At 51.6% G+C, this 21,789-nt stretch overlaps 1 protein-coding gene across 3 annotated transcripts in view; it reads left to right on the top strand.

The window, feature by feature from the left end:
* DAAM2 (dishevelled associated activator of morphogenesis 2) overlaps positions 1–21,789 on the top strand; it is a 108,329-nt gene that overhangs the window by 79,100 nt on the left and 7,440 nt on the right. For 2 of the 3 annotated variants that reach the window (XM_079148333.1, XM_079148334.1), the window contains exons 9-21: positions 363–429; positions 1,460–1,577; positions 3,439–3,577; positions 6,291–6,349; positions 6,468–6,652; positions 7,096–7,395; positions 11,540–11,647; positions 13,774–13,800; positions 14,858–14,964; positions 16,045–16,129; positions 18,035–18,141; positions 18,263–18,351; positions 21,457–21,625. In XM_079148333.1, the coding sequence (XP_079004459.1) occupies positions 363–429; positions 1,460–1,577; positions 3,439–3,577; positions 6,291–6,349; positions 6,468–6,652; positions 7,096–7,395; positions 11,540–11,647; positions 13,774–13,800; positions 14,858–14,964; positions 16,045–16,129; positions 18,035–18,141; positions 18,263–18,351; positions 21,457–21,625 (1,560 nt within the window). The remainder of the gene's footprint in view (positions 1–362; positions 430–1,459; positions 1,578–3,438; positions 3,578–6,290; positions 6,350–6,467; positions 6,653–7,095; positions 7,396–11,539; positions 11,648–13,773; positions 13,801–14,857; positions 14,965–16,044; positions 16,130–18,034; positions 18,142–18,262; positions 18,352–21,456; positions 21,626–21,789) is intronic. The other variant, XM_079148335.1, reaches the window with a different exon arrangement.

Below are 21,789 nucleotides of genomic sequence, written 5' to 3'. Positions count from 1 at the left end.
GAGACACTCAGCCCTGCCTGGAGACATTTTGGGTTGTCACTCTTCAGGGAGGGGGTTCTGTGGGCATCCAGTGGGTAGAGACCAAGGATGCTCAACATTTCACGGAGCTCAGTCTCCCACAGCCAAGGGCAATGGAGCCTTAAATGCTGACCTAAGATGATAGGGCCCTGGGCTGATCTCCCTGAAGGAAGGTCATGGGCAGGTATCGGCTCCTCTCAGGTGGCTCCTCTGCTTTGCCTTTGCCTCACCTGAGTTAAACTTGGAGATTTTGCCAGTAAGGGAGGTAGTTGAAGGGGCTGTAATCCCCAGCCAGGCATGTCCTGGCTATATCGTCCGCTGTCTCTGTCCCCCGTCCTCTCTAGGCACTTGGACTTCTTTGAGATGGTCCGGAATGAGGACGACCTGGAGCTGGCCCGGAGGTTCGACATGGTGAGGAGCCTGTGGGGATGGGCTGATTGCAGTGGGGTCCAGCAGAGAGCCACTGCTCCAGGTCCTGTGTTGTCGGGTCCCTAGGACTGGGTCCTATTTCTGGATCCCTTGTGGTGTGCTGGCTCTGGTGGCCTCGCCTTATGGATCACACCTGGACATCTGTCCCCGAGAAGGCCAAAATCCCCCAAAGAAAGAGTGCCCTGTTCTTGCACACAATTAGTCTCAAATGCTTTTCTGGGGCTGACTTTCTTCTTGCCTTCTGGAAGTTTCCTGAGTTGCCTCTCTTGGTCCCTAACCAGGTCATTCTTAGCAAATCAAATCATTTTAGCTTTAGCAACCCTGAAAGCACAGCCCTCTGCTGCTTAAAGATCATACTATAAAAGCTCTACCTAAGCTGAAGCCTCCTCCCGGGCTGGGTGGAGGTGCTTCACAGGCACCCCAGGGTACTTTCCCCAAAGCCCGGATTTACCCATGAGAAAGTGGGGGTGGAGGGGACGAGCATCTTGTCTGCTGTGGCACAGCTGGAGAGTAGATCTGGGACTTCAACCCAGGTGGCAGGCCTGTGCCCCAGGACAGGCGCTGCCTCGAAGCAGCTGGGCCCCGCTTCCTTCCCTTAGTTTGGATCGTAGTTCTCATCCAGGGCTGGCTGGGTCACTCCCACGGCCGGGGCACATTTGCTGAAGCTGGAGCTGCTTTTGATTGTGACGACTTAGGGAGGCAAGGGGAGGGTGCCACTGGCATCTAGTGAGCAGAGGTCAAGGACACTGGGGCACATCCCGCAGTGCTGGGATGGCCCGCAGCAGGCAGGCCTCAGCCCGCGAGGAGACGGTGCCGAGGGGAGAACCCTGGGTCAGGGAGTCAGCCTCCCTGGGCTCCTTCTTCTCTCCTTTTCCCTCTAAGTCCCTCCAGATGCATGGGAAGAAAGCGGCCCTGAGAGATGGGGCTGCGTGGAGGGAAGCGGGGTTTCTCCCGCTCGTCTCTTTCTCTGCTGCCCGTCTGTCCCCCTTCACCGTGCGGTCTGTTTCCTCAGGTCCACATCGACACCAAGAGTGCTTCTCAGATGTTTGATCTGATCCACAAGAAGCTGAAGCACACCGAGGCCTACCCCTGCCTGCTCTCTGTCCTGCACCACTGCCTGCAGATGCCCTGTGAGTGCCCTGTGCTCATGCTTGCCTCCTGGGCCTGAGCGCCCCAGGGCAGGTTGAGACGAGGCTTTGGGACCTCTCTGCATGGGCAGACTCACCCACATATCCCTCTGCACTTACATGATGCGGGCCCCTCTCTTACCTCCCTTTTGGGGGCCACTGTCACCCATGGCAGGAGCTGGGATTGGGTCCCAAGCAACTCCAACATCCTTGTCCACAAAACAGTAGAGCTTGATCATTGTAAAATCTCATGACAGAGCCTTCTTAGTTCCCCAGAGAAGGTTTGTGCTTGCAGGGGTAGCTAAGATGGACAAAGAGCATGCTCTTTTTTTTTCAGGTCCTGACTCTCTTCCCTTTAGTCTTTGCTGACTCTTACCCTAACACCCTTAACTTCTGCTTCTTTACATATCTCATACAGCATCTCGGAAGCAGGTGGCTAAGTTCTTAAGGTCCAGGTGTGGGCAGTGATTGATGACATTACTAACAGCAACCCCAGAATGCGCCACTTGGTACTCTAGCTTTTCACAAAATAGAATATTTTTAAGATTCGTGTGGTCCATCATAATGGTCAACCTGACCAGGTTTGCTGAGTGGTGGGGATGGTGGTGTTGGTGATCCCAATGATGGTGACTCCAGTCACAATTTATTGTGTGCTGACCTTGGGCCAGGCATGACCTGAGGTTCTTTAGCACATCATCTCTAAATCTCAGAATGACCCGAGAACCATATGCTATTATCTCCATTTTGCAACAAATGGATCTGAGGCTGAGCAAGTTCTTCCATAGAGAAGGAATGTTCCTTTCTTTGGGGACAGGACTTTAGATTAAGTTTAACATTCTTTTTACCTGGTGAAAAGTAAGTGGATAGCACTGTCATTTGACAACACATGTGTTAGTAGAACAGTGGAAAGCAAAATAGAGATGTTGAGACAGTGAGTGGGACCAGGAAGTGATCAATTGTCCAAAGCTCAGCTCAGGAGGCCATCAGGGAAGCTGTGGAGACCCTGGGAAAGTTGATGCCTTTTGCTTCTGGCAGTTCCTATGTCTGCTGTTCCATGGGCGAGGCAAAGGGGTCTCTCTGCTCTACCTCCAATCGAAGTTTTGAAGACAATCTGTCGGCTCATGGGTGGATTTTGAAGTCAGGATTGCACTCGTTGACTTCTATAGGTGATCGGTGGAGACGATGTGTTTGGCCTCAAGGACCAGGAAGAACTAGTGTCTGTCATGTGAAAAGGAAGCCCACATCCAGCTGAACACTGTCTGGAGGGAATGGGAGAGGGGCCTTGTGAGGTCAGGCACAGTACAGGATGCCTTTACCTTCACAGTTCAAGGTCACCTCAGTCAAAAAATCTTCCTGGGTTCCACAAACCACTTCTTTCCCTCATTTTGATGCGCCCTCTGTGCGTACCTGTAATCAGTTTCCTTTCATCTTCCTCTGTAGAGCAATAACATAGATAATCCTAAAATCTTTTAAAAAAAATCTCCCCTGGAGACTTCATTATTCAGCCTGTAATATTTTAGAACAGGTGCTTCTCATAGATAATGTAAAAAGCAATTTGCATTCCCAGAGCATAGTATGCCCAGGGTCCCAAGAGGGAAGAAAGGCAGCCAGGAAGCATTTCATGGAGTGGAGAAATAGATTAGGAGGGTTGATACATTCACAGACGGTCCACTGCAGGTAATCAGGAGACGGCTGCATCCGGGAGTCTCCATGCTCAGCAACAGCGTTGCACCTTCCATCAGACTGGGAGCTTGCCATGGAGGAGAAAGGGGTGCCTCAGCAGCAGAGCCTAGACAGCCACTGTAGGGCAGGGTCTCCAGGGGTGCCAGGGCTCAGTTACAGATATGATACCATCTTCCCTCAGACAAACGGAATGGCGGCTACTTCCAGCAGTGGCAGCTCCTGGATCGCATCCTCCAGCAGATTGTTCTCCAGGATGAGCGGGGTGTGGACCCTGACCTGGCTCCGTTAGAGAACTTCAATGTCAAGAACATCGTCAACATGTAAGTATGGCTGATCTCCGGTCTGTCTCTCTCCCACTCTGGGTCTCACCAGCGCAGCCTCAGCCCCCTCTCTCCACCCAGACACCCCACACAAGCAGCATGGTTCAACAGAACTCTCCAAGATAAAGGAGTGTTCCACATCTCAAGTGTCCAATGCAGGAGCCAAATGTGGCTGCTGAGTACTTGACATGTGGCAAGTGTGACTGAGGAACTGAATTTGAACTTGAATGGCAACAATTACCATCGGGCAGTGCAGGTGGATAGGCTATATTCTCGACTCTTGGTGATCCACCATGTGGGTTGGATGGAGGTTATTTAAATATGTCTACACAGAGGGCCGGGTAGGAAACTGGAGCACCTGGGCTAACTCCCATCGTCAGCTTGCTTTTATGTGGCCCATGAGCTAAGAGTAGGTTTTATATTTTAGACACAAACAAACACAAGAATATGTGACAGAGACTGGACATGGTGCATAAACACCTAAAATACTTTGGCTCGTTACAGAAAGTTTGCCCACCCGCCACTGATGCAGAGCATGGCTATTTGACGGTGAGCCTTTTGGATAGTTTTTGGAGTCTGAAACCATCTGGCTTATCGTCTTTTACTGATCCTGGATATAGAGAAATACAGAGAAGTCCAAATTTACACCAGCTAATTAGTAAAATGAGCTTAACTTAACAAACTTTTTTTTTTTTTTTTTTTGGTAACAGGGATTGAATTCAGGACACTTAACCACTGAACCCCATCCCCCATTTTTTATTCAATTTTGAGACAGGGTCTCACTAAAGTTTGCTTACATCTCACTAAATTGTGTGGAGGCTGAGTTTGAACTTGTGATCCTCCTGCCTCAGCCTCCTTAGCCACTGGGATTACAGGCATGCACCACCACACCCAGTTAACACACTGATATTTAAATATTAAGCGTTAACTTTTGTTATGCTTCTGAGCCAATTATTCTTAAGGCGGTAAACTGACTCTCATTGAATCATTACACTGCTTTCCAAAGCCATGTAGAAAATGATTTCTGAACTATTGTTTTCCTTTGTATAATTAATCAGATGTTGATTTGGTCAAAGCCTGAACTGGTATGTTGGGTCAGGGCAACTAAGGCAATCCAAAGGCAGCTTTAGCTTTAGTTTCTGCTAATTTTTGATACTATCCAAGGGAAAGCTTTTCCACTGCCAGGGAATGAACTCATTAGGTCTAAATAAGTTTTAAATCCTAAGTTCACTTTGAGTTGCTGCGGCCAGGAGGGCTAGTCTCAGGTATAAATCGACTTCTGGGCTTGATACAGCTTTAAATCGCTCCCCTGCACTGGCGGGGCCCGGGAGGCTGAAATGTGTGTGGGAGAGGTGGCTTCTTTGATCTGTTCCAGTTCCCTTCCAGTTCCTTCTGTTTCCCACCCCACTTTCCCCTAGCTCATCAGTTTCTGACCCCTTCCAGAGGCAGCCTTGGGGCTGGGAGGAGAAAGGGAAGAGGTTATTTTTTTATCGATTGATCAGGCAATATGGTGAGCAGGCTCCTTGCTCCCCAAGCTCAGCTCATGCATAAAGATGTCGAGGGGATCCCAACAGCCCCTTGCGGGGGGCTTCTCACTACAACAGCCACTTGCACTCATTCGAGGGTTTCCGCAGCTGGCTGCCTGGCTGCTTCCAGCCTCCCATCGGCCCCTGCTTCTCTGGCTGTCCCATGCCCATTGATTCAGGCCTTGGGATGTTCCCGGTCTTCTCCCAGGTGGACCTTCGGGCAAGACTTAGTGGCTGTAGCCAGGTCCTCCCTGTCTGTGGGCAGTTTTCACACAACCTCTCATCTGAGGGATGCAGCAGTTCCCAGCTCACCAGCTCTCCTGATCAGTTCTCCTTCACCCACCGGACCTGCCTGGGTCCATGTCAGACCCCAGTCTACCCTGCCTGCCTCCCTTTGTCAAGGAACATGGACCAAAACCTTATGGGCCCAGAGAAGACCCTTCCCTGGATGGGGGAGGAGGAGGCAGCATCCCAGTGACCAGAGCAATAACTGCAAAGAAATCTCATGACCAAACCTACCCCTCTCTCTGCTCCGTCCCTCTTACGTAGTTGAGTAGCCCCAAAGTCACGGATCTAACTGGAGCTCACTTTCACATTTACAAAGCAAAAGCTCATGGAATCTCACCCTTCTTAAATCTTACTGTCTAGGTAGAAGCTTCATTTCAATACCTTGTGACAGGAGTCTGACATGAACGAGGACTTCCTCTATGTTAGACACGTCCCCTCTGCACACACTTGTTCTGCGTTTGGGGGCGCGAGCAGCTTCTCTTGCTGTCACACGGTCTTTGGGAGCCTGTGTCACGGTAGGGCTGGCATTTCTGCGTCTCAGGTGCACAGACCTATTTTTACACAGGGACACGAGTTTGTACAACTAAGGAGAGCGTGAGATGCAGGCCTACCTAGTTCTGCCTGGAGTCGCAGTTGTCCCCATCTCTGTCCTCTGAGCCTTAGTTCCTTCACAGGTATGAATAGGTTAGATCATAAGGATCACAAGGTCCTTCCTCCTCCATGCGAGGGCTGGGCGGGAGTGGAGACTGGAGAGGGATCTGGGAAGTCAAAATCCCCGCCTCTGTGAGGTGGCAAGGCAGATTGGAGATCAGGTTACATGAAGAGAGGGCTCGTCTTCTGGGAGCTGTGGGCGATGGGCAAGGATCACATGGCCCCTTCCCTTGGCCCCACCTCACCAGGCTCATCAACGAGAATGAGGTGAAGCAGTGGCGGGACCAGGCCGAGAAGTTCCGGAAAGGTGAGAGGTTCTGCCTAGCCTGCTGCGCTCCCCGCCCCAGCCCGGCCCAGGACCGCTGCCTCCCACCGAGAGGGCGCCCACTCACAGCTCTTCCCCTCTGGTCCCACCCCCATTCCAGAACACACGGAGCTCGTGAGCCGGCTGGAGAGAAAGGAGCGGGAATGTGAGACCAAGACCTTGGAGAAGGAAGAGATGATGCGGACGCTGAACAAGATGAAGGACAAGCTGGCCCGAGAGTCCCAGGAGCTGCGTCAGGCGAAGGGACAAGTGGCAGAGCTGGTAGCCCAACTCAGTGAAATCTCAGTATGTGGTCACTCTCCTTCCTTTGATGTGGTTCAGCTGAGACCCTAGGCTTCAGAACATGGTGGGCAGAGCCCCTTCCTCTAGATGACATTATCCCAGGAAACACACCTTGGATAGCAGAATGCGGGTGGGATATCTGCTCCCCTTACCCTCTCAGCTGAATAGCCTTGTGCAGTCAGTAGCCTGGACAACTGTATGGACCAACCCAGCTATTTTATTATGATGACTAAGACTGATTTTCCAGTGCCTGTTTTTGTGTAGACGTTTGTGTTGGATGTTTGGGATGCAGAGAGAAAAAATGGGTTCTAAATCAGTGTAGGAGGTGAGAGCAGGATTTGGGGTCTAGGACAGATGGAGAATAAGTAAAGAAAGACATGGTGATGGGAACTGACTGGCATCAGTGCTGATGGCTTTGTCCTTCTGATTTTTCTGTCTCCTCACAGACAGGCCCTGTATCTTCCCCACCTCCCCCTGGAGGCCCACTTCCCTTGTCTTCCTCAGTGACAACCAACGACCTGCCTCCACCCCCACCTCCTCTCCCCTTTGCCTGTTGCCCCCCACCCCCACCCCCACCTCCACCCCCTGGAGGGCCTCCCACACCCCCAGGAGCCCCACCTTGCTTCGGCATGGGCCTGCCCCTCCTTCAGGACCCCTTCCCCAGCAGTGACGTCCCACTCAGGAAAAAGCGTGTCCCCCAACCTTCTCACCCACTGAAGTCCTTCAACTGGGTCAAGCTGAACGAGGTGAGTGGCCGCGAAGGGACCAGTTGGTCCAGCCTCCCACAGCCAGTGCAGTCAGACCTCTGCATCGTCTGTGGGGTGACATCTTCCTGCCCCCTGGGGTCAGGTTCCTTCTGTGGTGGTGGTGGGGGGGGATGCAGAGGAGGGGGTCTCTGGAGCTGGTCAGCTCACTGCCCTGGGGAGAACATCCACCCTGGGAGGGACTCTGGGCGCGTGCTCACGCCCAGGCTGACAAAGCCACCTTCAAGCGGAGCTTGTGTGTGCTGAGGGTCGCTGGAGCAGCGGGGACCTCGATGCCTGGGCTGGGCAACTGCTCTCTGGACAAGAAGGGCTAGGCTAGAATTTCAAGGAGAGGGTTGATTTGAGGGAAAGGGTGGCACAGGCAGGCGGAGCTTGGGCTGAGGTCCAGGTCATGGTGAAGTTCAGAGCAATGCGTACAAAGGCCCAAAGAGTCTGTTTTGGCCTCCTCCTGGGGGAGCTGCCCACACTGCTCACATTTCTGGACCACCAGGGTGAGGCCTTCGTGCACACTGTCCACTAATAATCACCATCCCAGGCCCAGGGGTGGGAGTCGATTCCTCTGCTGCTTCATATGCTTACAGATGCCCTGGGTCTCCATGGACCCCTGATAATTGAACAACGTGGACAAAGTCCTACCCCTGGTTCTTGCATAATGGCAAATCTTACTAAGAAGACCAGTGGTTTGGTCCCTGGAGCAGATATATATGGGGTACCCGTTTTCTGCTAGCCTGGCCTACATGCCACATAGGCACCAACTTGGGGCCGGGGCTCATGGATCCACCTGGACTCTGTTACGTGGGCCTGTCGAACTAACTCAAAGGGAATCCATGACTTACCATGTGTTGGAGCTTCAGTGAACTCAGAGGGAGACTCAGGAGGGAAGAGAGACTAAGCAGATGAGAGGTTTCTAAGCAGGGGCCTGCGGTTGGTCAGATGTCCCTGTGATGGTGGACTAACTGGCCTCTCTGGCTGAGGTCTGCTTTGCATAGAGCTTTCTGCTGGGGGATATGACAGGTAATGACCCAGGAGAGAGATGGCACTGCCCCGTGACAGCTTAGGATCTGGCAAACTAGGAAGTGTGGTCAGGAAGCAGCTAGAGATCCTGACCACATGGGTCGGGGGAGAGGTTCAAACCCCAGCCAAACCTGGTTTGGCTCTAACTACCTGTCTAAATCACTGTCTTGTCTGTAACTCAGTGTCTTCTCTGTGAGATCATCTCTAAGATTCCTTCCACCTCTGGTCTGATAAACGAGGTGGAAACACACAGCATCTCATTCACAGTCTCCCAGGCCTCCGATAACCTCTCCAATCCAAGTGATGAGGGTTTTAGAGCCACCTGTCAGCAGCATTTCAAAACAAGACTGTTAAAACTCACGGCAACTGCCATGCACAGTGTGGCTGTGGAAGCTTCTGCCAGGGCAGCTGAGAAGGCAGAGAGCTCTGCACAGCCAAAGCCACGGGCACTGTGGGCATGATCAAAAAATTGTTCATGAGCAGATACCATATTTTTTTGTTGTGGTGGTGGTTAAAGAGAAATAATATTTTTGTCTCCTGTACTTAGAATTTAAGGTTTTAAAAACTGTCATTTTAAGTTACAATATGTGCTGAGATTAAGGAATACACCCAAAGCAGCTGATTTTAGGGGCGGATCTTTTCATTACTAGGGACCTTTGGGCTTAGGATTTTCTCCGGGGTCAACTAATAGTAAAGTCTACGTGAATTCCCTAGGAACTCAGAATAGGCCAGAGCATTGTTGCTAGACTGAAAGGTGTCATTTTGATGGTGTGGATGCCTGGGAGCATTCCTGGGAATTGTAGACTTTCTTGGCAGGAGCAGGGTGGATGGGCATTGAGGAATATTTGAGAACTATCCCTCTTAGCTTTTAACTGTGTAAAAGAGGCAGGTTATTTAATTGTTTTGGCTCCAGCTTTCTGATCAGTGAAATGGGGTAACACTAATATTCATTCCAAAAGATGGTTGCAAGGATCGATTGACTTAATACTTTATGTTGAAGACTTGAACAGAGACCATCACATAGAAAGCACTAATAATAATAATATCAGATTAGTTATTAGTGGCACTGCCCTGTGTGCTCTAAGTATGCTCTCACGATGACCCAGTGAGGTAGGCACCATGAGACTCAGTTTCCTTTTATGTGACATGGGTAAGAACAGACGTGCCCACAGACCCCCATGGTGGCAGGGCTGGGAAGATCAGCCAGCTAGGTCAGCCTGTTCCCAAAGGTAATGCTCTGTGAGGAGGATGTGATGAAATGTGTTTCTGAGAAAGATAAAGGACATCTCTAGAGGTCCAAAAGTCCCAGGAATCCAGACTAGGGATGACGGGGTCTTGGCCAGGGTGATGGAAAGTTTAAATTTGAGAATTATATGATATAAGATGGGTACCTCAGGGTGACACACTGACAGTTAGATGTAGTGAATATCAGGAACAGCCTGACCTCTCTCTGGCTCCAGACCTCAGTCAGACCTCCAGGAAGAGCCACAAGTCCTTCTGGCAGATGTCGGGGAGCAGGGTGGGGGGCAGCATTTGGGAAAATGTGAGAGGGGGCCCAAGTGGTCTCTCTGCTGCCTCATGTTGGCCACCCAGCACTCCATCCCAACCCCTTTCCTCTTACCCTGACCTCACCAAGATTAAAGAGGATGGGAAGCTTTACCTCTGTGGGCCTCCCCTCTCCGCACCTCTATCCCCAGCCAGGAGACGCTGGGTCACTCAGCACCCCACGTTGCTGCAGCCAGCTCCCCTCCCGCGCCTCTGATTCAGTTCCCCCTCCCATCTTTCTCTTCCTCCCACATCCTCCTTTCCAGAAGTCCAGTTCCTCTCCCTAGTCTCCTTCCTCTACCCCACGCATGCTCCTGGGTATGTATGTACACACGCATACACACACACACACACACACACACACACACACACACACACACACACACACGCTGGTCTTTTCTGCCATGAAAAGAATGTGTCTGTGTTGGGTTTGGCCAGTTGCCTGTATTCCTTGCTGCTCTGAGCTTCCCAGCCAGGCATTCCTCACGAGGGTCCCTGGCCTTCAGAAGGCCACAGGAATGTCCCCACCCCCTGACTCTAGCCTAGCCTCCCTCTTTAAGAGTTTAAGAAAATAAAAGTGAGTGAAAGGTAGCTTCTCTCTCCAAGACTAGCTGAGGGGGACATGGAGGGCAGAGGAGGAGGTATCCAGAAGGTTCCCTGGCTGCCCTCTAGGCAGAGGAGGGCAGGAGGTTCTCTTTCCAAGGACAGCAAGCTCTGGATGAGGTGAGGATTCCTGGGAGACCAACGGGAAAGCACACTGGTGGGGGTGGAGTCTGCACCACACTGAAGTCCTCTTAGCCCATACTCCTGTCCCCTGAGCCATGCACATTAGCAGAGTGTCACAAGACTGCAGAACTGTTTTTGGCTTGGCTCACAAAGCTCCTTTCCAGACCCCAGTGCATGGAGTGGGGTAGTGTCTCCACTGAGAGACCTAGGACAGAAAGTTCTGGGCGCATCCCAGTCGTTATGGATGGGGACACCTTCCCTGCCTCTGACCAACAGGAAGTTGTGGCAAAGCCTGGATGTTCTGAGCAGTCACTACAGTGGCCAGGGTATCCCAGTCTTTGGCATTTGTCCACTTTCTGGTTATCTGGGGAAGCAGGAGGAAGACCTTGGGAAAGAAAATGATCATTTCATACAGGAAACACAGTCAATGCAGAAGCTTTGAGGATCCCAAATGTGTGTGAGCTCTGATCCTCCCAGTGAATCCAACCAAGGCGGAGCAGCTTCCAGCCAACCCACCCTTCCTGGAGAGTCTGCCCACATGTGCCCCAGGGGCTCTGCTTTCATACCTGCCTACCCATCACTCAGAACTTCAGTGATATCCGAGATGTGCTTATGGTGGCCCCACATGGAAGGGAAGAGAGGGAAGCTTTCTTGGGGGTCTGCCCTGGAGCAGAGTGTTAAAGAGGGGCAGAGGTTCGGAGGGTGGGAATGGACCCCTTTCTGAAGGCCTGAAAGCCCAGCCATGGTAGTATGTGCCATTGGGGGGCAGATGGGATTCAGGAAGCTCTGGGCATGAAGGAGTTAGACCAACCATAGTGTTTCTCCCTATACTGAATCCTAGGAGCGTGTCCCCGGCACCATATGGAATGAGATTGATGACATGCAGGTATTTCAGATTCTGGACCTAGAGGATTTTGAAAAAATGTTTTCCGCCTATCAGAGACACCAGGTAAGACCTTGGCCCCAGGCCACTTGGGTCTTGACTTCTGAAATTCATCCTGCTCACCACACTCTTGGAACTCAGACCTTAGCCTTTGCCTTCCTCCCCCGCCCCCCAACTGTCTCCTTTCTCTTTTCCTCCTGTGCCCCTCCCTATCTCCTCTGCCACTCCTTCCTTGGTTCCCCTCCTGAGCGTATATTCTGAATGAGTTTATTCTTGATGCGATTACGTGTTCTTACTGAGAATTAGAGGTGTGTCGTCCAGCAGGGGAAATACCACCGTGTATTAGTTTAGACTCACACAGCAGGAGACGTAGTGGTGCGTTGTCCATTCCTCATGGTCATCCTGGAGCACTAGAGGGTGGGATCTTGAGGTCTGACCACCACTGACCCTTGCTGATTGGCCTGGGATTTGGAGACTACACCTAGAAGTTGTGTAACTTTTCAAACCACTGTCCCCACCATATGCTCATCTCCCAACACCCCCCACCAGAGTCTGCCGAGCAGAAGATGTTAACACCCCAAGGAAGGGGGCCAGGGGTGCTGCTCGATGTTACTTCAAAGGGCTGAAGCTGGGGTCAGGCCCTGGAAGGCCAGGAGAGGCCCTGGCCTGCTCCACTGGCTCTGTGTACACACAGCTGGCCATAATCTGGTTCTCCAGCTATGAAGTTAGGGGGAGCATGTTGGTGGCAGAATATAGGACTCCTTGGACCAGTGATGGGCCCTGTGCCTCCTGGGTCCTGTGTGGCTAGATGCTGTGGCCTGACTCCCACCAGTCTGGAAAGGGTGTCCTAACCTGCTTTTTGCCAGGCTGGGACCTGTGAATGACCCTTCCTGAGGGCAGTCAGGGCCAAGGACCTGTGTGCCTGTTCACCCTGGGCCCTGACCAAAGAGGTGGGGGTGGGGGCCAGGCTCAGGCTCTGTCTTGGGATTCTAGAAAATACAGGTGACTGTTTATTTAGTTGTAGGTACCAAGGCATTCGAATGTCCACTCCTAATTTCAGGAGCCAATGTCCATGTCAGGCTGGCGTGGTCACTGGGAGTGGCTAGGGCCATGGGCACTGGAGGAGTCCTGCTGAGCATGGGTGCTTGTGGGAATCGGAGCTCCTGAGTGGGCTCTGGAGCCAGAGGGAGTGTGTGGGAGTCGGTGGGGGTCAGGCCTGACAGTCACACACTCCCGCTGCTTTGAGAGTCCTCCTTCAGGTCGGGGTTTCTAGTCTCCGAGGTTCTATGTGACTGGGCTGGGGACCAGTCAGAGGAGTGAGCGTGAGGTTTAGGGCAAATGGGTGTGGAACCTTCTGGTTGGTGAATTGAGGCGAGTTAAGCCTGGAAGACGCTGTTCAGCCCGCCTCACCTCTCTGAGCTCACGCAGGCTAGCCCCTGGTCCGGGACTGGGGTCAGCCAGGCTAGTATGGTGCAGGAGCAACTAGTCTCTGGAACTAAAATGACAGCAGCAGAACTGGGGTGACCCCAGGGTCTGTGTTTCCCTTGTCACCTCCCCTTCCTGTCTCCCAGCCCTGAGTGGTGAGTGGTGGGGTAGGAGAGGTCCTGAGAGCCCTGGCCTTCCCTCTGTGCCCTAGACAGGTTCTGAGTTGCGGCTTCAGGCCATCCGTGTCAGGAAGCGGGGATGCAGGTGCAGGCCGTGCCTCTTCAGTCCCCCTTAGACTTTGAAGACCAAAGGGCCAGGAAGAGTTAGGGAGACCTGCCTTCCCTGCCCCGATGAACACAGCTCCCACGAGCTCCACCTCGAGTTCATGTGTGTCTCACCTACGATGAGAAAGAGGAACTCATCCCGGGCGGAGGGATGCCCTCTGCCCTCCAGGTGGCAGGCCTGGGGAGGGGCAGCTGGGCTGCGCAGCCCTGACTGAGCAGCGGTCCTGCTGGGCCCAAGGCATGGGGAGGAGCTGCCTGATCTGCTTGTATGGCTTCTCCGCGGGTGCATGTCTGCTAGAAGCAGCTCATTTCCAGGGCTACTTCTGGGTTCCTGTTTCCAACCATGGGGGTCTCCTGGGGGCAAGTGGACAGTGTAGATGCCGAGGGTCCCCATGTCTGTCCTGCTGCTCCCGGGTCCCCGAAACTCTTGACTAATGTTGTGCATGTTTAATTCTCTGTTGGCTGTGGGTGCTGCCTGCCTAGGAGCTGATAACTAATCCTCCTCAGCAGGTGAGTCACTCTTGGGTCTCTGGTCACTTCAGATTTTAACCACTGTCCTGGGTTGCTGCCCTGAACGGGGCCCAGAAGAAGGGCTTGTCCATTTCACCTCCTACCTTATTACTCATCTATGTACATCCACATAGGGTGGCATGCAGGAAGGTCCCCAAAGAGAAAAAAGAGGAGAGAGAGGGGAAGTGCGAAAGACCTCTGCCAGCAATGGAGCTGACTGTCTGTGGAGTGAGGAGGAAGCTTCTAGGTCTGACGTCTCCCCCACCAGGCCCAGGCGAGGCTTTCCCATAGGGCTGCAGAGGTGGGCACTGCGCAACCCAGGGGCCTAACTTCAAAGAGAATGACGTGAGCAGCAGCCCCTGGAGCTGCGTACCATGGAACCACAGGGGTTCTGTGGAGGAAGTTTCCAGAGTAAGGAAAGTGCACCAGAGAGCCAGCCTCACCATCTCCCTCACCAGGGCCCAAGAAAAGAAAGGGGTAGAAGCTTTGATTTCTTAGGAATCTGCTTGCTGAAACCCCAGAGGGGAGGATTCTGCTTGGAATTTGCCTCAGTTTCTGCACCGCTGACCATGCAGATGCCCTTTACCCTGTGCACATTGGGTTGAATCTGAACTCCCGGGGAGTCAGGGGCCATGGCCTTATGGGGGCTTGGACCACCTTCCCATCGTCAGCCTGGGGAGGCTCTCTGGGAGGTTGGCAATGGGAGTGGGGCTTGATCCTGTGGGGGACATGGCAGGTCATGTTACCTAAAGCCACAGGGATCAGCTACACCTTCCCTCTTTGGAGCAGCCCTTCCCTAGGCTACCCAGAGAGGATAATCTCTAAAAGGGCGGCTCTTCACTCTCTCCACCAATGCTCTCTACTCACAGTGAAGTCCCAGAGCCTTCCTGTGAGAGCCAGTTATTCAACACCCTCTCTCTCCCTGTCCTTTTCTTTCCCCTTTTCTCTCCCACTTCTATCATAAGCACCCCATGTTGGTAGGAGGGTGGCTCCCGGCGGGTGGGCAAGTAGATTAGAGAGAGCACATATCTCAACGCTTCCCCTGGGCTCATTGCAGAAGGACTTGGGTTCCACTGAGGACATCTACCTGGCCTCCCGCAAGGTCAAAGAGCTGTCCGTCATTGATGGCCGGAGGGCGCAGAACTGTATCATTCTTCTCTCCAAGTACGTGCTAGCCCTGTCCCCAAGGCCCTGCTGGGAGGGAGTGGGCCCTCCAGGGAGCACAGGTTCAAACTGGGGCTAATGCAGAAGGTGGTTAAATGTCCAGCAAGAGGATGGCAGAGGAATGGGGTGATGGCAGTCTCTGGCCTCCTCCTTTGCTGTCCCCTGGTAAGAGAATGGACACTGATCTAGAGCCCTCTCCTGGAAGCCTCTGTTAAGCATCAGCCTGGAGCTCTGCAGACAGGAAACTGCCCCAGTCACCAGGCCCCTGACCAGCCTGGTCAGCGTCTGGCAGCTAAGTTGCTCTAAGCCCATGGAGGGCCCCACTCAGCTTAGGCCACAGAGCAGCATGATCTCAGCCCCTAGGCATTTCCCGCTCCTGCAGAACAAACAGGGCAGTATCTGCACTAACAGCACAGCTTCTGTGCGGGGCCTCCCCCGCCAGGGTCAGGGGCACACCTCCCGTGCTATTCTTAGTGTGGCCCCCAGTGGCCTCGGGGACTTCTGCCCCTCTGCGCTCCCACAAGGCCCTGGGTCTCGGCTTCTTTCGTTTGATGGTGGGATATGCTGGATCCCCAGGCCTCCCAGGGGTGTGCGTGTGGAGGCTGGAGAAAGGCTGACAGGTGTGTAGGGGCTGGCTTCTCCCTGTCCCAGACGGCAAGACTGATCGGAGCAGCTGTGTGGGAGCCGGGCGCTGTCAGAGACCGAGAGCAACTCTCTCCAGAGAATGAAAGAGGGAGGAAACTGTCCCTCAGAAGTCCTGTCCTCTCATGGCAATGCGGTAGATCTTTTAGGCAGGAGGAGGAGTCTGCACCGAAGATGTCCCTTGTATTCCCAAATGCCCCTAGCAGCTCTGACAAGGCCTCACGCAAGACACCAGGGACTCAAGTCTCCAATGAGATGCTTAGATGTTCATTTTCAAGTGGATAGAATGACCCATATTAGTTTAGTCTAAGGAGGCGCGGACAGAGTACTGTCAATGTACTCCCAAGTCCACATTTGGGACAGAGAGGTGGCTGAATCTGTGTCATCCGGAAGAGAAGGTTTGGGGGTGCCTTAGCTCAGCTGTGGGCTTTGTCTCAGGTTGAAGCTTTCTAACGAGGAGATCCGGCAGGCCATCTTGAAGATGGATGAGCAAGAGGACCTCGCTAAGGACATGCTGGAGCAGGTGAGGACCCTCATGGGAAGGAAGAGAGCTAAACCTGGGAATAGCCAGTCATATCCCTTCCCGACAGCCCCCAGAGAAGCTGAGACTCTTGGGGGCAAGAAGGCAGACTGGAGTAGTAGGGGAAGAGGTTTCTAGAAACTTCCCTGGACTAACCTTTCTGAGGGGAAGCTGGAAAAGGCTACCAGGAATCTTTGAGGTTCCTGGAAGGAGGTAGGAGGTCTGAAAGCAAACTCAGGGTAAACAAGGGTCACATCTTTCCCAAATCTCTTCCACCTCAATTTGCTGTGTCCTTTAAGAGAAACCTAGAAAACAAACAAAAGCAACATCATTTGGGTTTCATTAAAATTAAGGGGCACCATCCATCAAAAGGCACTGTTACTAGAATGAAAAGAAAAGCCAAGAAGAAGATAACTGCCACATATATGTTTATACACACACACACACACACACACACACACACACACACACACATCTATCTGCAAATAAATGAAAAAATGGCAAACACATCAACTTAAAAATGAGCAAAATGAATAACTTGATGAAGCACTTCATGAAAGAAGATTTCCGAGTGGCCAGTGAGCACGTCAAGAGCCGTGCAGCGCTACTGGCCATTAGAGAGACAGCAGATCACAGGAGTAGCTTCACACCCACCGGGGTGGCTAAAATTAGGGAGACAGACAGTGCCATGTGCTGGTAAGGACCTGAAACAATTGGGATTCTCAGGCAGTACATTTGGGAAAGCTATCCGGCAGTGCCTGTGAAGGCCAATCACATGCCTACCCTATCACCCACTAATCCACCCTCAGCAGAGGCGCAAGAGGAACTGGTACAAATACCAACTAAAAGACATATACAAGAATATTTATAGCAAGTTTATTTATAAAACCCCAAGGTGCAAACAACTGTCCGTTGATAGGAAAGTGAATAAATAGTCTGGCCTATAGCAAAATAGTACTTAGCAATAAATAAGCACAAAATTACCAGTACACAGCATGGATGGATAGTGAATATAATATGATGAATATTATAAGGATGAATATTAAACATCATGTTGCCAGATGCAAAAAACCAAAAACAAAACCAAAAACCCTTCCCTTCTTGCATCGTAGCCTTCTGTCTGTGCTATAACAAAATATGTGAAATGGATTAATTTACAAATAATAGAAGTTTATTTATTTAGCTCATAGTTCTGGAGGCTGGTAATCTGCTTGGCATCTGGTGATGACCTCGTGCTACAGCATGACAAGGTGGAAGGCATCGCATGATAAGACGCAGCCAGCGCGCTGGCTTGGGTCCCCCTTCCTCTTATGATAAAGCCGCTAATCCCATTGTGAGGGCCCTGCCCTTGGGATCTCATCTAATCCTAATTACCTCCCAAAGTCCCCACCTCTGAATATGATCCACATGTGAATCTGGGGATTCAATTTCCAACCCGTGACTTCTGGGGGACATGCTAAACCATAGCACACGGTTTGTTCTTATGGCGTTTAAGGTGATAGAATTCAGTTGAGCTCTATTTAGGTGGCTTTCTGAAATGAAGCAAGGGAACCTTCTAAGGGGAGGGAAATATTCCGCACTTTATTCTGATTGTACAGTGGGAAGAAGGTCTTGACAAAACCCAATGAAGTGAACATTTAAAATGGGTACATTTTATTTCACGTAGCTTATAGCACAATAAAGTTGGCTTAAAAACAAAAGTCATCAAGCTGTGCAGAATTACCAATTTTAATTTCTTAATTAAGAATAATGTACTTTATGTAAGCTGTATCTTAGTTTTTAAAAGAGAACCTGTCTCTAAGCCCTTCCCCATCTGGGGACCCGGTCTGAGGGCCTGGACCTCACACCACCGCACCCCACCCCAGCTGCGCACCAGGTTCTTGTCTGACTCGCTCCTGCTCTTTGCAGCTCCTCAAGTTCGTCCCGGAGAAGAGTGACGTCGACCTCCTGGAGGAGCACAAACATGAGCTGGAGCGGATGGCCCGCGCTGACCGCTTCCTCTATGAAATGAGCAGGTTGGGGCGGCCATTGTGGCAAGAGGGTTGGGGCAGGAAAGGGGAAGGAGGCGGCCAGCCCAAGAGGGGTCGGCTCCTGGGCTGTGGCGGCCGCCTCTCGAAGTGCTCGCCCCGTCCACAGGATCGACCACTACCAGCAGCGACTGCAGGCCCTTTTCTTCAAGAAGAAGTTCCAGGATCGACTGGCCGAGGCCAAGCCCAAAGTTGAAGGTATGGCTGAGGGTGAGGGTTGTGGGAGCGCCGGGCGAGGGCTGGGCTGGAGAGGCTGAGGCGTCTGGAAGTCGATACACAGGGCAGAGGGAAGCGCCTTCCTTATTCTTGACCCCCCAAGAAAGAAGCAAAGGCCAGGGCAAAGTTTAAACTGTGATGTTATAGAAAAGTGTCCTTGTTTTTATTAGCCTATGTGCCAACCATGTGACACATTTGTGTCTCAGCATGCAAACTCTCCACCCCGGAGAGCACCCTGTCCCAGCCTGAGACAGAAATGAGAAGATAATAGCCACACCTAGAACAGTGCCTGGTACACGCTGAGCTCGTCCGTCCTCACCCCCTTGAGAGGTGCTAAGTTTGCAGGAGACCTCTGGGCACAGAATTCATGTTTGAGCTCCTAAGAAAGTAGAAAACTGCGTAAGGTGATTCCTGGAGGCACCTGATTTTCTGAGGCAGGGAAACCTCTTCAAAACAGGCCATTTCCAGATGGGAAGTTTTAAATTTCTGCCAGGTGTGGTGGCACACAACCGTAGGCCTAACTATTTGGGGGGCTGAGGCAGAAGGATTGAAGTTCAAGGCCAGTCTCTACAATGTAGTGAGGCCCTGTCTCAAAATAAAGAGGGCTGGGGTATAGCTCAGAGGTAGAATGCCCCTGGGTTCAGCCCCCAGTACCACAAAACAAAAGCAAAAGCAAAGCAACAAAAATGATGATTTCTGAGAATGATGTGCTATGCCAAAAAAAAAAAAAAAAAAAAAAGGGATGGTGTCATTTGGTCCTCACAGTGGTCCCCTGAGTGGATGCTATTGTCACCCTCAGTGTGCCTCCTCTCTCATCTCTGAAGTGGACTGTGGTCGTTGCCTGGGCTGACTATGGTGGCTGTCACTGGTGGGTGGTGGAGCCAGGGTGAGGCTGCAGTTGCTGCTCTTCCTAACCCACGCCTTTCCTCTGGTCCAGTAGTACTGTCCACAGGACATCCTCTGGGCCACCTGTGGGGATGGAGGAGGAGGGATGGGCAGAGAGTTGCAGAAAAGGCAGGAGGGCTGGATGGAGACAAAGACTGGGAAGCCCAGCAGAGGGAAACGAGAACCTGTCCCAGATGCTGAGGGTGCAGGACTGGGGGCAGAGCAGAGCATGGGCCCCCTCTGCTGGACGCCAGGGTCAGTCAACACTCCCTGACAGCCGGTCCAGAGTGGCCCTTGGTGGAGTCCCGCGGGCTGCTTCCAGGAGGCTTCTGGGGAAGGATGGAGCACGTAGAACTACAGGCAGAGACTTTCTGTAACCTGAACCCAGACCCCCTCACACCACACTCGGGCAGTGAGGGACCTGCAGCTGTGGTTAGAGAATGGGTCTGAGGGAGAAGGGAACAGTCCAGGAGTGACCCTCCATGGCTAAGTTCTGCTGGTATCTCCTCGTCCCCTGGCCACAGTGAATCCTTATCTTTGTCTTGACTTTCTTCCTGTCGTAGGTGTGAGGCACAGATAAGGTGCTCAGCCAAGATATGTGTGCTCAACAATTTGTGTGTCCTGGCTCATTGGAGAGAATGTGAGCGATTGTTATCTGTAACCAGAGTAGCTTAGCCATTGGGCGGCTTCCTTTTCCCACTCCTAAGTTCTTCCTGATAGTCTGGGGATGTTCTGGAAGGTCTCCCTTTAATATCAAGCTTCACAGAGCAAGATGAGTTTGGGAGACAAAAATGCTGGGAAAGCAGCTCTCCTCCAGCTGGGCTCTGTAAGAACCGCTCTGCTGCAGCAGTGACTACCGTCCTTGAATGCTTGAAAGCTAGGTAGGGAAGAGAGGGCTGAGTTGGTAGTTATAGAACTGATCCTGTGCTTGGTGGGGGGTAGAGACAGAGAACTGTGCAGGAGCTGGGAGCCATGCGCTTCTCTCCAGTTCTTCCAGGAAATATTCCTGGAGGAGTCAAGATGGCGCCTATCCCAGCTGGACACGGGGCTATAGACATCCACCCTCTCATCCTCCAGCAGGGACTCTGAGTCAACTTACTTAAAGCCAATTCACCAAATTTGAGACTTTACTCCATTCTTCTATGAATACATTCATGAACATATTCATGAATATATTCTTATGAATATGTTCATTGCTGAGTATACCAAATTTACTGATTCTTATTATGTATTATTATGAATACATTCGCTGAATATAGTCAAGATGAATATGGTTGCAAATGTAATATTCTCATGAATATATTCATGAATATACTTCTCGAGTGTATCTAAAATGTCAGGACTGCATAGGGGAGTTTTCCCATTTACACTGATTTCTTTTGAACCCGTCATTTTCTGTTTCACCAACATTTTAGCACTTTTTGGGATCTCCTTGCAGATTTTTCAAATAGCACATCAACCTTAGAAAAATCATCCCAAGGAATATAAATGGCCAGAAACTTTTAGAACTAATTTTTTTCCAAGTAAACTTTTTATTGAAATAGGACAAGCACATATAAAAGCACACAGAGGAACCCTACTTGATGACTTGTTATAAATTGAGTCCCCCGCTATACTCAACACCTGGTCAGGACTGGAAGGCTTCCAGACCCCAGACTCCTCTGTGTATCTTTCTTCCAAACATTCCCCCCTCCAACTATGAAGGCCTCCCTCTTCTCTAAAGATGACAGTTATCTTGGCTTCTAGTACTTCTGTTTGTTTGTTTTGAACTTTACATAAATGGAGTTATAGATTCTGAATAATTTCATGCTGGCTTGTATTGCTCAACATTATGGCAGAACTAAACATTTTTAAGTGCTAGGTTTAGAAAGTAAAAGTATGGTATTTAAGTGTGTATTCATAGAAAGGACATAATCTTTTTATGCATGAAAAAGTGTTTTCAAGTATGTTCTCAGACAGAGTTAATTGGTACAGTCCGAGAAGTCTGGAGACCTGGCCTTGGTGGGTTTGTCTGTGCCCCTGGAGCTGGGGAACGCAGAGATGAGAACTGACTGGTCCTGCTGAGAAGTGGAGAAAGCCCATGAGAGCCAAGGACATTTGACAGTGCCTTTCTGAACTCTCTGGGGGCATCTTCTTGGGGTGTGAGGAAAGCAGCTGCCCTGCCCGGGCTCTGTAGGACTCTGACCTGTCCCTCCCTCCCAGCCATCCTGCTGGCCTCCCGGGAGCTGATACGCAGCAAGCGTCTGAAGCAGATGTTAGAGGTTGTCCTGGCCATTGGCAACTTCATGAACAAGGGGCAGCGTGGGGGCGCCTACGGGTTCCGAGTGGCCAGCCTCAACAAGATCGCCGACACCAAGTCCAGCATCGACAGGTGGGGACCCGTCTGCCTCCTTAGCTTCCATCTCACCTCACCCTTGACCTCCCTCCATTTCTCTTCCCAAGACTCACTGTCTGTTTGCCTTACCCTTCCACCTTAGATTCCTCCTGACCCTCATTCCGTTTCCTGGCTCCTTACCCCTGACCTGTCATCCACAG

This window comes from Sciurus vulgaris (genome assembly GCF_902686455.1).
Source record: "Sciurus vulgaris genome assembly, chromosome: 7".
NCBI lineage: Eukaryota > Metazoa > Chordata > Mammalia > Rodentia > Sciuridae > Sciurus > Sciurus vulgaris.
Note: the sequence above shows the minus strand (reverse complement) of the source record. Positions and strands in the feature narration are given on the sequence as shown.